The sequence below is a fragment of the Xyrauchen texanus genome, chromosome 37, assembly GCF_025860055.1.
Source record: "Xyrauchen texanus isolate HMW12.3.18 chromosome 37, RBS_HiC_50CHRs, whole genome shotgun sequence".
In the NCBI taxonomy this organism is placed as follows: domain Eukaryota; kingdom Metazoa; phylum Chordata; class Actinopteri; order Cypriniformes; family Catostomidae; genus Xyrauchen; species Xyrauchen texanus.
The window spans coordinates 26,416,821-26,429,855 of NC_068312.1; the positions used below are offsets into that span (position 1 = coordinate 26,416,821).

The 13,035-nt window shown below is 35.8% G+C and overlaps 1 protein-coding gene and 1 long non-coding RNA gene across 5 annotated transcripts in view; both read right to left on the reverse strand.

Annotated features, from left to right (window-relative positions):
- Positions 1-705: 705 nt before the first annotated feature.
- On the reverse strand, positions 706-4,197 carry LOC127631301 (uncharacterized). Its single transcript, XR_007968933.1, has 3 exons — positions 2,441-4,197; positions 2,171-2,318; positions 706-1,125 (listed from the first exon to the last, which is right to left on the reverse strand). It is a non-coding gene; the product is annotated as an uncharacterized LOC127631301 (long non-coding RNA).
- Positions 4,198-8,105: 3,908 nt separating this feature from the next.
- The window catches only part of cry3a (cryptochrome circadian regulator 3a), a 30,905-nt gene continuing 25,975 nt past the window's right edge, over positions 8,106-13,035 (reverse strand). For 3 of the 4 annotated variants that reach the window (XM_052108111.1, XM_052108115.1, XM_052108113.1), the window contains 6 exons: positions 12,813-13,015; positions 12,242-12,334; positions 11,071-11,196; positions 10,854-10,946; positions 9,998-10,161; positions 8,106-8,257 (listed from right to left, as the gene is read on the reverse strand). In XM_052108111.1, coding sequence (XP_051964071.1) covers positions 8,249-8,257; positions 9,998-10,161; positions 10,854-10,946; positions 11,071-11,196; positions 12,242-12,334; positions 12,813-13,015 — 688 coding nt within the window. In that variant the 3' untranslated portion in view covers positions 8,106-8,248. The remainder of the gene's footprint in view (positions 8,258-9,997; positions 10,162-10,853; positions 10,947-11,070; positions 11,197-12,241; positions 12,335-12,812; positions 13,016-13,035) is intronic. The other variant, XM_052108112.1, reaches the window with a different exon arrangement.

A 13,035-nucleotide genomic window follows, 5' to 3' on the forward strand; every position in this document is an offset into this window, starting at 1 on the left:
TCTTGTACTAATAATATACTCGCGGTATAGGACGCACAGACAAAACACTTTAATAACTTGTCTCATGACTGGAAATGACAGCGGGTCACACAGTTCTGGGAGCAGTGTGTGCAGGGTTGGGGAGTAACGGAATTAGCTACATGTAACGGGATTACGTATTTAAAATACAAAATATTAGTAACTGTATTCCACAACAGTTAAAATTGAAATCATTGAAATAAGTTATACTCCCAACCCTGACTATGTTTGTGTGCATTCCTCCATCATACCTTTGCGGTGTGCATCTACATAGATATTCTTTAAAAGTAGCAAAAAACCTGCCCTTTGGAAAGAAGTGCAAGTTTGTGTTTTACTTATTTGCTCTGCAACATCTATGCAGGCTTTGGATATTTGTGACCAGGGCAATATTTCAGTTGCAATGATCCGCTGGTTTGTCCAGATATGAATGAATTATTCAGTCTCTTGAATTTTTTGATGCGCGACTTATATTCCTGTTAAATTAAATAGGAGTTTATTCGGTAAAAGTTTTTCCATCATAGTTTATGCGTATTTCTTCTTTTCGTATAAAAACTTGTCCGCCTCATGCAAGCTTTTCATGCACATTTTGGAGATTTTATTCACACTCATAATATATGGCAATATATGCGAAACACCAATATAATATACATGTCCATGTATGCTTCTCACAGATATAAAAATATATGTCAGATACTTGTACATATATGCAACATATATTTCAAAATATTACAAAAATGTACGTTTTCAAATATGTAACATATTTTCCCAAATACACACATATGGCACATACATACCTATAGAATACATGTTCATATGGGTAAAGGATATTTATCTTTGTAATTATGGATAAATGGATATTTTTTTTTAAATGTTCACTGCAATTACACTATAGTAATAGAATTAATAAAGTTCTGTAAAAGTTATTTAAAATATATTTAATACTAGACACTTAAGTGACAATTACTTAAATTCAAATTATTATTATTTTTTTTAATTTATTATTTAATTATTTTTTGGCTGATGCAATTTGGAGCTCTGCCATTTTGCAGTTTAAGGCTGTATCAATGTGACCAGAAGTGGTTCTGGGATGTTTCATCATCACAGCATCTTAAGAAAGACAGAGAAATGAGTTAGAAGCACATTCTATAGTTTAAGAATTCAACACAAAAAAATACAAAGACTAGCAGGACCCCAATTCTTTTCTATTTAACAACAGTAAAACAGAGTTTTATTAAAGATTTAGTTCACCCAAAAAATAAAATTCTGTCAAATTTTAATGTAGGGTTATTTTCACATACTGTATAAACACTGATCAACGCACATACATAGAGCACATCAAATATGGTAAACGGAAGCTAAACCGTGCTTGTCATGCAAAAACAAACCTCACTGGTTCTCAACGATTGAGCATCTGCAAGAAACAATGGGGTTTGTTCTTGCCAATCACGTTTGAGTTTTCGTTTAACATATTTGATTTGCTCTATGTAAGTCCATTGATCAATGTTTATATGTGAATTAAAGTTAAATCTGTCCATCATATGAAGTGATTGTTTCTCTTCAGAAGACTCAGATTAAACCACTCTATTCATATGTATTACTTTTATGATGTCTTTTTGTATTTGTTTGAAGATTGAAAATGTGTATTGCATGGACTTTCAATATATTTCAATTAAAAATAGCTTAATTTGTGTTCTGAAAATGAAAAAAAGGCTTAAGGGTTTGGAATGACATGAGGGTGAGTAAATGACAGAATGTATAATTTTTGGTGGACTATCCCTTTAGCTATTTTAATGGTTATTTTATGGTGTTTTGTGTCCTTTTTGGAGCATATACTGTATTGAATCACTATTTTTGCTATTTGGTCACTATTTAAGACATGGCACAACTGTACGTACCTGACAGAGTCTTTAAAGTGCTAGATGAAAGCTTTGAAAAATAAACCTGACTCACCAATAATTGCTTTGACCTCATCTAGGGCTTGGTGCATACAATAAGAACCTATTTTATGTTAATAAATACATACATTGTATATATAAAATAATTTTACTGAATGACAAGCAGACCAAAAGGAGCCATAGTTTAATTCCCCTGCATTTACATTTATGCATTTGGCAGATTTATGTTCTACAATAAAGCTACACACAGAACTGACCTCTCAAATTACTCTCCATGAGTGTTTCTATGTGAAATACTCCCATGATGAGCAAAATCCGTGCCATGGCAGTGCCAGTGCTTGCATGGTTAGCCGCTCGCCAGACATTTTTGGGAACCATCACATTTGTCCCTGGAAAATTTTCATCCTGGTAAAAATGATATAGAAAACAACTTTATAGATGTAGAATTTGAATAGTAAAATTGCTAGCAAGAGTCTAGAGTGCAATACAGACAAAAAAATATCAATTTTATTAATTCAAACACATACCAGTGAGGATGGGGAGGGGGTTGGTAGAGGGTCCACACATCTCCTTCCTTGGTGTAAGAGGATGCCAGGACAGCAGACTTTTGTTTATTTCTTTAAACTGATTTCTTTTTTTCTGGGGACACCAAAGATTTAAATTACATCTTTTGAAAAGGGGCATAATAGGCGCCTTTTAATGTTATTATTTGTATCCATGCATTTGGCCTTAAAGTGGCTACAGCCTCATACACCTGCTGCAGACTCTGACATTAATGTTAATCAAACTACAAAAGAAAAAGAGAAAATCACTCATTGCTCTCAACTGAATGACTTTTGTAGCTTTAATAAGTGCCAATGCATATTTAATTTATACTGTGCATATTTATACTATGCGGTTTTATTTGACACTTGATTACTTCATTCATTTTCTGTAGTTCTTACATGAATACTGTTAGATAGACCTACTGTACCTAAAAAACCTAAAGCACTGTCCATTTAATTTGTGCTCTTGCTTGTAATTTGTTGTGTTCTTTTTTTATTACTGACTGTGTACTTGTTTTCAATGCTTGAATTCTTTACTTATTAGTTAGGATAGTATTAGTTTTTGCTTTGCTGTTTATTACATATTTTAGAATAATCTCTTTGCAATAAATGTAAGATTTAAATATTATTACCGGTATTTCATTTCAGATCAAAGCTATGTTCAAGGGTTTCAGCTGCTACAAAGATACGCATTTGTCTTGTGTTTTGGAAAATAATAGCAGTGTTTATAATTTTACATTGAGTGATTTCTACATGTTTTGTTTTTGTTTTTGCAATAAAAGCTTTTTAAGCCTCTTCACATTGGAATGTAGCTCCATTGAATTGAGATGTTTGTGTGCATGTAATTGTGGTTTTGTATGATTGTGCTTTATCTTATTGGCATTTGCCCCTCTTATCAGGCTTGTGCAGATGTCGTTGACCAACAGCTGTCTTCATATCCTCTGTTTTCTTCTTCTGCTGCTGCCTCTCCATGTCATGCATCAGAAAACATATGTTAAAGTGTATGTGGATGGCAGTCACAGTGTAATAGTTTCTGAAATGTTGAATTGTTTTGTGTGCGTGTGTCCCTTTCCAATTTAGTATCTGCCCCTGATGCATCTGAACATGGCACCAGAGCAACCGAGCTGTCACTACACCACAGCACTACCACATGTGTGTTTTTACTTTCTGCTTTGCTTTAATTTTTCACCCAAATCCCAATGCGTTTTTAAGTCCTCGTCGTCGCGTAGTGACTCTCCTCATTCCGGGTGGTGGAGGACGAATCCCAGCTGCCTCTGCGTCTGAGACCGTCAACCCACCCATCTTATCATGCGGCTTGTTGAGCCTGTTGCCACCGAGACAAAGCGGCATCCATGCTCATCTCACCACGCGCCCCACCAATAACGAACCACATTATAGTGACCATGAGGAGGTTACCCCATGTGACTCTACCCTCCCTAGCAACCGGGTCAATTTGGTTGCTTAGGAGACCTAGCTGGAGTCACTCAGCATGCCCTGGGATTTCGAAATAGCAAACTACAGGGATGGATAGCCAGCGTCTTTTTCACTGAGCTACCCAGGCCCCCTTTCAATAATTTATTTTAATAATTTATCCAGGTTTGCTATTAATAAGGGCTGTGACAGCAGCAATTATATTTATATTATTTGATGTGATTAAAACGTTAAAAATACATTAAAACTTTAACAATACAAAGTCCTTGAACATGGAAAGACAGAGATTGAGACGTAAGTGAGGATTTGGGAATAGAAACAAGGGATTCCATGTGTATTCCAGTGGCATAACTGATGGAATATTGTAAAATTTGTGGAAAATCAAGTAACCAGCTCACAAAAAAGAATACAAAGCCGATATATGGCTTCAAATTTATGGGCTCACCTCTCTTATTTGGCACAAATCCAAATGTTTCCATATTCGCAATGGTTGCTAGCCTATTATTTATTTTGTAAACAAAGCTTTGTATTTCACTCAGGTCCAAATATCCATGTAAAACTGCAGCCATCAAATGCGCAAAAATTTTGTCCCTGTTGGAATAGAGCTTGGGCACTTTATGCTTTACCTGCCTCATCATCTATACACAGAAAGTGCCCGTTTATGAACTTGCCAAACCTGCGGGTTGATTTTCGTTTTTACATTTATGAATCGATTTGAACTTATAACTTGAGTGACATGGCCACACAGCTTCAGCTCTAACTGATCTTTGCAGTACTAGAACTATAACATGACTTTTTGTCTTGATTAAAACTGATTTCTTGTATAGTGTATTGTTTGTGAATGGTCTGATGAGTATATGGGTAAGGGTTGTAATTTCATCAAATTTGTAAGTATTGCACTTTCTTTTTTAAAAATCTTTATTAGCAATATTTTCTTTTTTGTTATTCAATATTTCAAAAATGTTATAAAAGACATGGTCAGTGTACTTTCTACAATCAATTTTAAAATAATGAACAATGAGCAGTGTATTCAAAGGGTATGACACAAAAACAATTCTGAAGTCATTGAAAAGGAGTCCTTTTTTCTTTACTGCTTTTATGGTTTTCTGCATAGTCAACTAGTTTCATAACCCTTAACATCAGGTATTCTGTACAGTATGTTGTATTTTAAGTTATCATAAATGGTGTCCAGTTACACAATATATGTAAAAAATATGAATTCCTACATATCATATGTGTAGATACATATGTTAAATTTTATAAGTGAAAAACCATGTTATCCACAGGTTTGTACATATTCTTGATCATATATGTCAAAGAAACAATGGAATTACAAATACATATACATATATATATATATATATATATATATATATATATATATATATATATATATATATATATATATATATATATATATTAACTATTGTTATATATGTTCATATATGGCCATATATCAGATTTCTGTATGGGCATCTTTGTGTTTCCATCCAGCAGATTTTATGCGATATCCTAAAATGCGCATTAAAAAAGCATGGTCTCAAAGCAGATCCAGCTATACAAACACAAATTCAGGCCCTTTTGCATTAGTCATGTTCAGTGAGCAGTTGGCAGATCCCTATGACAACTATAAAGCACATGAACTTGAGGGGCCATTTATGGTCTTAAAGCATAAAGTCGTCATTGGGGCATCCTTGTTGGTGATTGTAAACAATTTGGTGGATTTTAAGAGATGCTATTCTTTAAATAAAATAGATTTTAATTCAACGGTTTAATATAACAGTTTAAAGAAGAGAAGACAGACTTATAGGAAGCTTCGTGGCTTTCAAGATTCTGTAACTTCCCCAGATGACTTTGTTCTGGGGAACAAAGTACACAACTGGTACATTTGTAGTTCAGTGATTATTTGTTTTAGCTCTTGTAGAAAACCAACAACTATTTCTGATAAATTATATTTGGTTTATGGTTTGGTTAAAATCTTTGGGCACAAAGGACTTCGACATTAGGTATGAAGATTTGCTGACCAAATATCTATGGCTATGAATTTTCATAATGCTAATTACTGATTACCTTCCCTGAGGAAAGTCAAATGTTATAAGAAAAATCAGTTGTTACTCTCGTTTTACATTTCAGAACAAGTATAAAATGCAGCAGTACTTAGACCTGGAGTAAAAGCAAAAAAAAAAAAAGAAATGATTGACATTTCATATTGTGGAATAAAAGTTTTTTATGTGATTTTTAGTGCTAAGTGATCTTAAGGGGCAGAGATACAACAGTGTGTCTTGATAACAATTTTAAATTAAACACATGATTGCACATTGTAACTTTCCATACATTTCCTTCTAAAGGTCCCCACCAAAAAAAGGTTTGTTTAACTCCCATAAAATTTTGCAAGAAAGGTATAGTGATGAGTAATGTTCATGAGCTATGAAACAATTTTCTTTTCAAGTGTTATTACTTGGCTTTGGTAGAGTTTAGGTTGGCATTTATCAGTATATTAAGGCCTGACCATGAAGGTCAGCTGTCTGTGTGTGTAAGCCAAACATGACAATGAAAAAGATGCGTGAGTTAATCTACACATGCATTCTACATTAATGGACCATTGTAACCCATATGAAATCTTCCAGAACCGTAGTCCACAGTTCTGTCCCTGATCATTTACAAATGGGCTCAAGGAAAAAGAAAAGAGAATTTGAAATGATAAGTTATGCAATGTCATCTTATGGAGATGATTTTAAAAACTTACAGTATTTATATTTTCAGCTCAGCTGGTATTTTAATACATAAACTACATAGCCAAAAGTATGTGGACACCTGACCATCACACCTATATGAGATTGTTGGACATCCCATTCCAAACACAGTCAAAGTTCCAACTCATCCCAAAGGTATTCCATGGGATTGAGGTCAGGTCTCTGTGCAGAACACTCAGGTTCCTCCCCACCAGACTTTTCAAGCCATGTCTTTGAAAAGTCTGGTGGAGTGGTGGTGGTGTAGTGGTTAAAGCACAGGGCTGTTAATCAGAAGGTCGTTGGTTTGAACCCCACGGCCACCACCATTGTGTCCTTGAGTAAGACACTTAACTCCAGGTTGCTCTGGGGGAATTGTCCCTGTAATAAGTGCACTGTAAGTCGCTTTGGATAAAAGCGTCTGCCAAATGCATAAATGTAAATGTAAGTGTCTTTATGGGCCTCACCTCGCTTTGTGCACAATGGCAGTCATGAAGAAACAAGAAAGGGTCAACCCCAAACTGTTGCCACTAAGTTTGGAAGCACTAAATTGTCTTTGTATCCTGTAGCATTAAGAGTACTCTTTACTAGAACTAAGAGGGCTTGCCCAAACCCTGAAAAATAGCACCAGACTTTTATCACTCCTCCACAAAACTTTACAGTAGGCACTATGTATTCTGGTAGGTAGTGCTGTCCTGGCATCCACCACACCCAGATTTGTCCATCAGACTGCCAGATAGAGAAACATGAAACATCACCCTGCATAACACATTTCATCTTCTCCAGTTTTGCGATATTTCACATTTAAAGTCACAGAGCTCTTCAGTTTGACCCATTGCACAACCAAAGTCTGTCAATGGAGATTTGATATTATTGATAAATCAGTAATTAGTAGGGGTGTGCAAATACTTCTGGCTATATATTTTATGTATATATGATTTTTCTGAGTAAACTGAATCACTAACACATTGAACTGGCAAAGAACAAAACACAAAAATATAAAATATAACTTTATAAATGTTTTCTGTTTACAAAAAGTGGCCACTATTGAGAGTCAGAGAGATTCAGAACATTGTATATGTACAAAAGTGTTTTGTGATGGTTTTGTTTGTTTATGGATCCAACCGATGATGATGCTGATGACACATAAATACTCTGTAATAATACAAAATGCTAGCTGCATTGAGTGTTTAATGAAGGTCAGCTTTCTTCTGCTTGATAAAGGCATATAAATCTACAATTTACCCCACTTGGTATGTAAATGAGACTTCATTTAATGGTAAATAAATCCCTAACCTATGACATGACAAAAATAGTCACAATGATGGCAAAAAGGAAAGTGTTTTTTGTCAAGGAAACATGGAAATGAAAACATCTCTTGTTAAGAGATGTATAACTTTTTAATGCCTTGAAAATAATGCCTTCAAGATGAGCCCAGTTAACACAAACACACACACTCAAAATGTTTAAGTAAAAGAAAAAAAAAGACAAATTAACCATTTTTATTTTTTTCCAAAGATGAGAAAGTTGTTAAAGGAAACTGATTTAAACTCAAAAAGAGGAAAGTCAGCCACCTCTCAAGCAGTGCCTTGTTTTTCAGCTCTCTTGCTCAGTATGATGATATGTCCATCTAACTCTTCTGGAAAGATAATAATAGAAAAAAAAAAAAAAAAAAAAAATTATATATATATATATACACTCACCTGAAGGATTATTAGGAACACCTGTTCAATTTCTCATTAATGCAATTATCTAATCAATCAATCACATGGCAGTTGCTTCAATGCATTTAGGGGTGTGGTCCTGGTCAAGACAATCTCCTGAACTCCAAACTGAATGTCAGAATGGGAAAGAAAGGTGATTTAAGCAATTTTGAGCGTGGCATGGTTGTTGGTGCCAGACGGGCCGGTCTGAGTATTTCACAATCTGCTCAGTTACTGGGATTTTCACTTACAACCATTTCTAGGGTTTACAAAGAATGGTGTGAAAAGGGAAAAACATCCAGTATGCGGCAGTCCTGTGGGCGAAAATGCCTTGTTGATGCTAGAGGTCAGAGGAGAATGGGCCGACTGAGTCAAGCTGACAGAAGAGCAACTTTGCCTGAAATAACCACTCGTTACAACCGAGGTATGCAGCAAAGCATTTGTGAAGCCACAACACACACAACCTTGAGGCGGATGGGCTACAACAGCAGAAGACCCCACCGGTACCACTCATCTCCACTACAAATAGGAAAAAGAGGCTACAATTTGCAAGAGCTCACCAAAATTGGACAGTTGAAGACTGGAAAAATGTTGCCTGGTCTGATGAGTCTCGATTTCTGTTGAGACATTCAGATGGTAGAGTCAGAATTTGGCGTAAACAGAATGAGAACATGGATCCATCATGCCTTGTTACCACTGTGCAGGCTGCTGGTGGTGGTGTAATGGTGTGGGGGATGTTTTCTTGGCACACTTTAGGCCCCTTAGTGCCAATTGGGCATCGTTTAAATGCCACGGCCTACCTGAGCATTGTTTCTGACCATGTCCATCCCTTTATGGCCACCATACCCATCCTCTGATGGCTACTTCCAGCAGGATAATGCACCATGTCACAAAGCTCAAATCATTTCAAATTGGTTTCTTGAACATGACAATGAGTTCACTGTACTAAAATGGCCCCCACAGTCACCAGATCTCAACCCAATAGAGCATCTTTGGGATGTGGTGGAACGGAGCTTCATGCCCTGGATGTGCATCCCACAAATCTCCATCAACTGCAAGATGCTATCCTATCAATATGGGCCAACATTTCTAAAGAATGCTTTCAGCACCTTGTTGAATCAATGCCACGTAGAATTAAGGCAGTTCTGAAGGCGAAAGGGGGTCAAACACAGTATTAGTATGGTGTTCCAAATAATCCTTTAGGTGAGTGTGTATATATATATACATACAAATCTCACAACTTTTTGACAACAGAATTTTTGAAAGTCATGATTAAAATAAATCCATACTATAGATCTGTAGCAGATATATTCTCTAAGTGTCTTTCACTGATAAAATAGATATCTTTAAGAGGTAGTTCACTTAAAATTCTGTCATCATTTACTCACACTCATGTTGTTCTAACCCCATTTTACTTTCTTCCATGAAAACATAAAAGGGAGTTAGGTAGAATGACATCCTTTGTCAACATTCATTGTATGGAAAAAATATGCAATTAAAGTCAATAGTGACTGAAGCTGTCAGTCCTTTTGTGTTCCATGGGAGAGAGAAAGCCTTACAGGTTTGGAACAACATTAATTATGACAGAATTTTCTTCTTTTTTTTTTTGGATACACTATTTATTTTAAATTTTTTACATTTATACATCAAGAAAGAGCTGATTGAGTTATATTTACCATACTTGACAGGTTCCCACTGGTAGCATGATCTGAAGTGACCTCTGCATTGTGTCGCTGTAGCTTGTAAGAAGTGGAGAGGGCGTTATCCTCACCTTCAGTATCTTGATCTGTCTCTCTTTCCCTCTTGCCCATCACACTTCCTCCTTTGTGCAGCAGGTGTCCTTGTAAATACCACAGAGCATATTGTAAATAAGAGCAAGAATCTATTAACACAGGCATATATATCATTAGAAGTTAACACTCATTTATTAACACTGATACATGAATATGAGTTGTTTCCTTTTCATCTAAAGCAACTTCCTTACACATGTATTAAGGTATCACCAGTATTAATAGAAATTCAGTCATGTGGTCTACTATAAAAGACTTAATATACAATGGCCCCAAAAAGAATTTGGCTTTCAGCTTAAACTAAACTAAAAATGCATGAATTTGTTTTTGTGGCCTCTGTATATTCTCTGGAGTAATTTCCCCACACTAAAAGAATTGATAATCTTTGACTAAGCTGCCATTATCAGTTTTGTACTACTGATCACAAGCATTCCTATTTATTGTGAATGTAATTTGTGTAATTTCTTAACTCATATTTTAAAAAGACAGACACATACAATACACACTCATATGTAATAATTGTATGACCTTCATTACTGTGTTTGTACATTCTTAGCATTTGCTTAAGAGAGATGTGACATCTATACTGTGTACATATAATGTGTGCGTGACTATGACCATGTATGACAAATAACCAGTGATGAAAATCATAGTAATTGGTTACTTGATGGAGTCTAAAACCTCTAAAATCATTGAAGGTTACAAGCAGTTCCAAACTTGCTCCCATTTCACTTAGTCATACCTGAATGTTGGGGGCCTGCCATGTCATGTGACATATTACATTGGTAAAGTCGATTGTTTCTTACAATGTTGTGGTCAGGTGTGTTTTGATAACCTAGGAAACAAGCGAGTTTCACCAAATACTGCATTTCAAAACTTTAAACAGAAGTTTAGCAAACATTTAGCATGAACAATCTTTTACAATTGTATATCCATTACCGTCTAATGGCACACCGTACCTAGTTGGTGCTGTTGTTTTTGTTGCTGAATTCCACTTGGTCCCTGGTGTTCTTCAGTGTCAAAGTTCAGCAGAAGACTTTCACTCCTGTTACTACTAGCAACAGAACTGCCCAATACGGCTGGAGCTATTGGGATGTCAAAAAGTCAATTTGCATTTTAAACTTGTAATAAATACTAGAGTACTCCACTCAGTTCAAAAATAAAATCTTTCATTTTCCTTTTTCTTCAATTAAAGAAGGTAAAGTCCTTGATTTAAATACTGTGCAGTGGGTATAGAAAGTCACTACCCCTTTCAAAATATTCACCTTTTATTGCATTACAGCTTAAAATGAAAACATATACAATTAGACTTTTTTCTGGCTTAATTTACAAACAGTAACAGTATGGGCCTACTTACATTTGGTCACTTTATGCGTTTTTACTAATCGGATTGTTATCCGATTGAATAAGCTCATTCCGAGCACCGCAAGCACAACTCACACACCCAGTTTAAACCATAACCTGAAGACACAAGCTGTGTCTGAAAATTGGAAAATGCTGCCTTCGGAGGCTGTAAAAGGATAGATGAAGGTAGGATGAAATAAGGTGCTTTTTAAACTGTTCAGAGAGTTCCAGCTGTCCTTTTCATAAAATTGTTCCAGTTTACAGAAACATTCGCTCCCTAAAAATTCACAAAATGCACAGTAAAAACCAGAAAGCTTTGTTGCTCAATCTTTTCCTTAACTGGAGATGTTGTCATGTCTCCTGAAGTCTCTCGATGAGCGCAAGTGTAAAATTATGAAGATAAATCCATGTTTTCTATTTAAAAGATTTTATCTGTAACTATCTCTCATCCATAAAATGCATAAAAGGGAAACCATCTTCTAAATATTAGAGTTATTTGAAGAACATGAAAAGTACACTCCTTTGTATGTTTATTTCTTAATTTATGTCATTTATCTTTCAGAATTACATGATTTAATGTCAACAACAAAAATGCATGATAGTAAAGTTTATACAGCAATATTGTTGATTAATACCATCTGCTGTTATATGTGCAACTTCATAATCATGTCACAGGTGACTGAGTCCTGGTGTCCCAATATTCATTAGATGAGTATTTAATAGGCTTCATGCAGTAGTGGTTGTTGTGAAATGAGCATAAAACCAAGGGGTAAAAGTGACTCTCACCTGGTGTGTTGTTCCCGGACTGCTGTTCCCCTGGGGAGTATGCCATTCCATTCCCGTTCCCATTGTGTGTTGACGGTATGGAGGCAAGAAGTCCTGGAAAAACAGTAGTTTTACCTTTATTACTAAGGTACTACTGATCCCATTTTGTGTACGTCATCTTCATACATGTTTACTCCATTTTCACACATACTTTCACATCGGTTTTCACAATTGTTTGCCCTGCTAAAAAGACCAGCTTAGACTAGTAGGTATTTCCATGGTGGACCAAGCTGGGTTAGTGCTGGTATAGCTCTTGAACCAGCATATCTATGTTGATAACCAGCAAAAAATGCCAGTCAACCTGGATGGTGTTTCAGATAAAGTTGGTTGACCAATTTGGGTTTGCAAGTTAAGAAGCCTAGTGGGGACACCAGAGCATCCTTTGCAAGGAAACAACATCCAAATCACAACATATGTTGTTACCAGCATTACTCGTCTTTTCAAAAGGGTGTTTTTATTAATAAATATAATTAATATAAATTGGATAAGAGCTAGCTAGTTGCTTGCTAATTCAATCTTTTCAGATCCTTGCCAAGTCCTCTGTAGCGTGAAAGCTGCTGGTAGATCTGCTTCATCCTCTCGATGTTGAGACGGCTAGATTCAGCATGGTTCACCATGGGTTTGGGGTAGTGGACTCCAATGATGCACTTGGCAGCAGCCTGCACAGAGTCTGGGGCATTCCACGGGTTGTAAATATACTTGGCAGGGAAACCTCGGAGAACAGGTAAATATCGTCTGAAAAAACAAAGAGATTA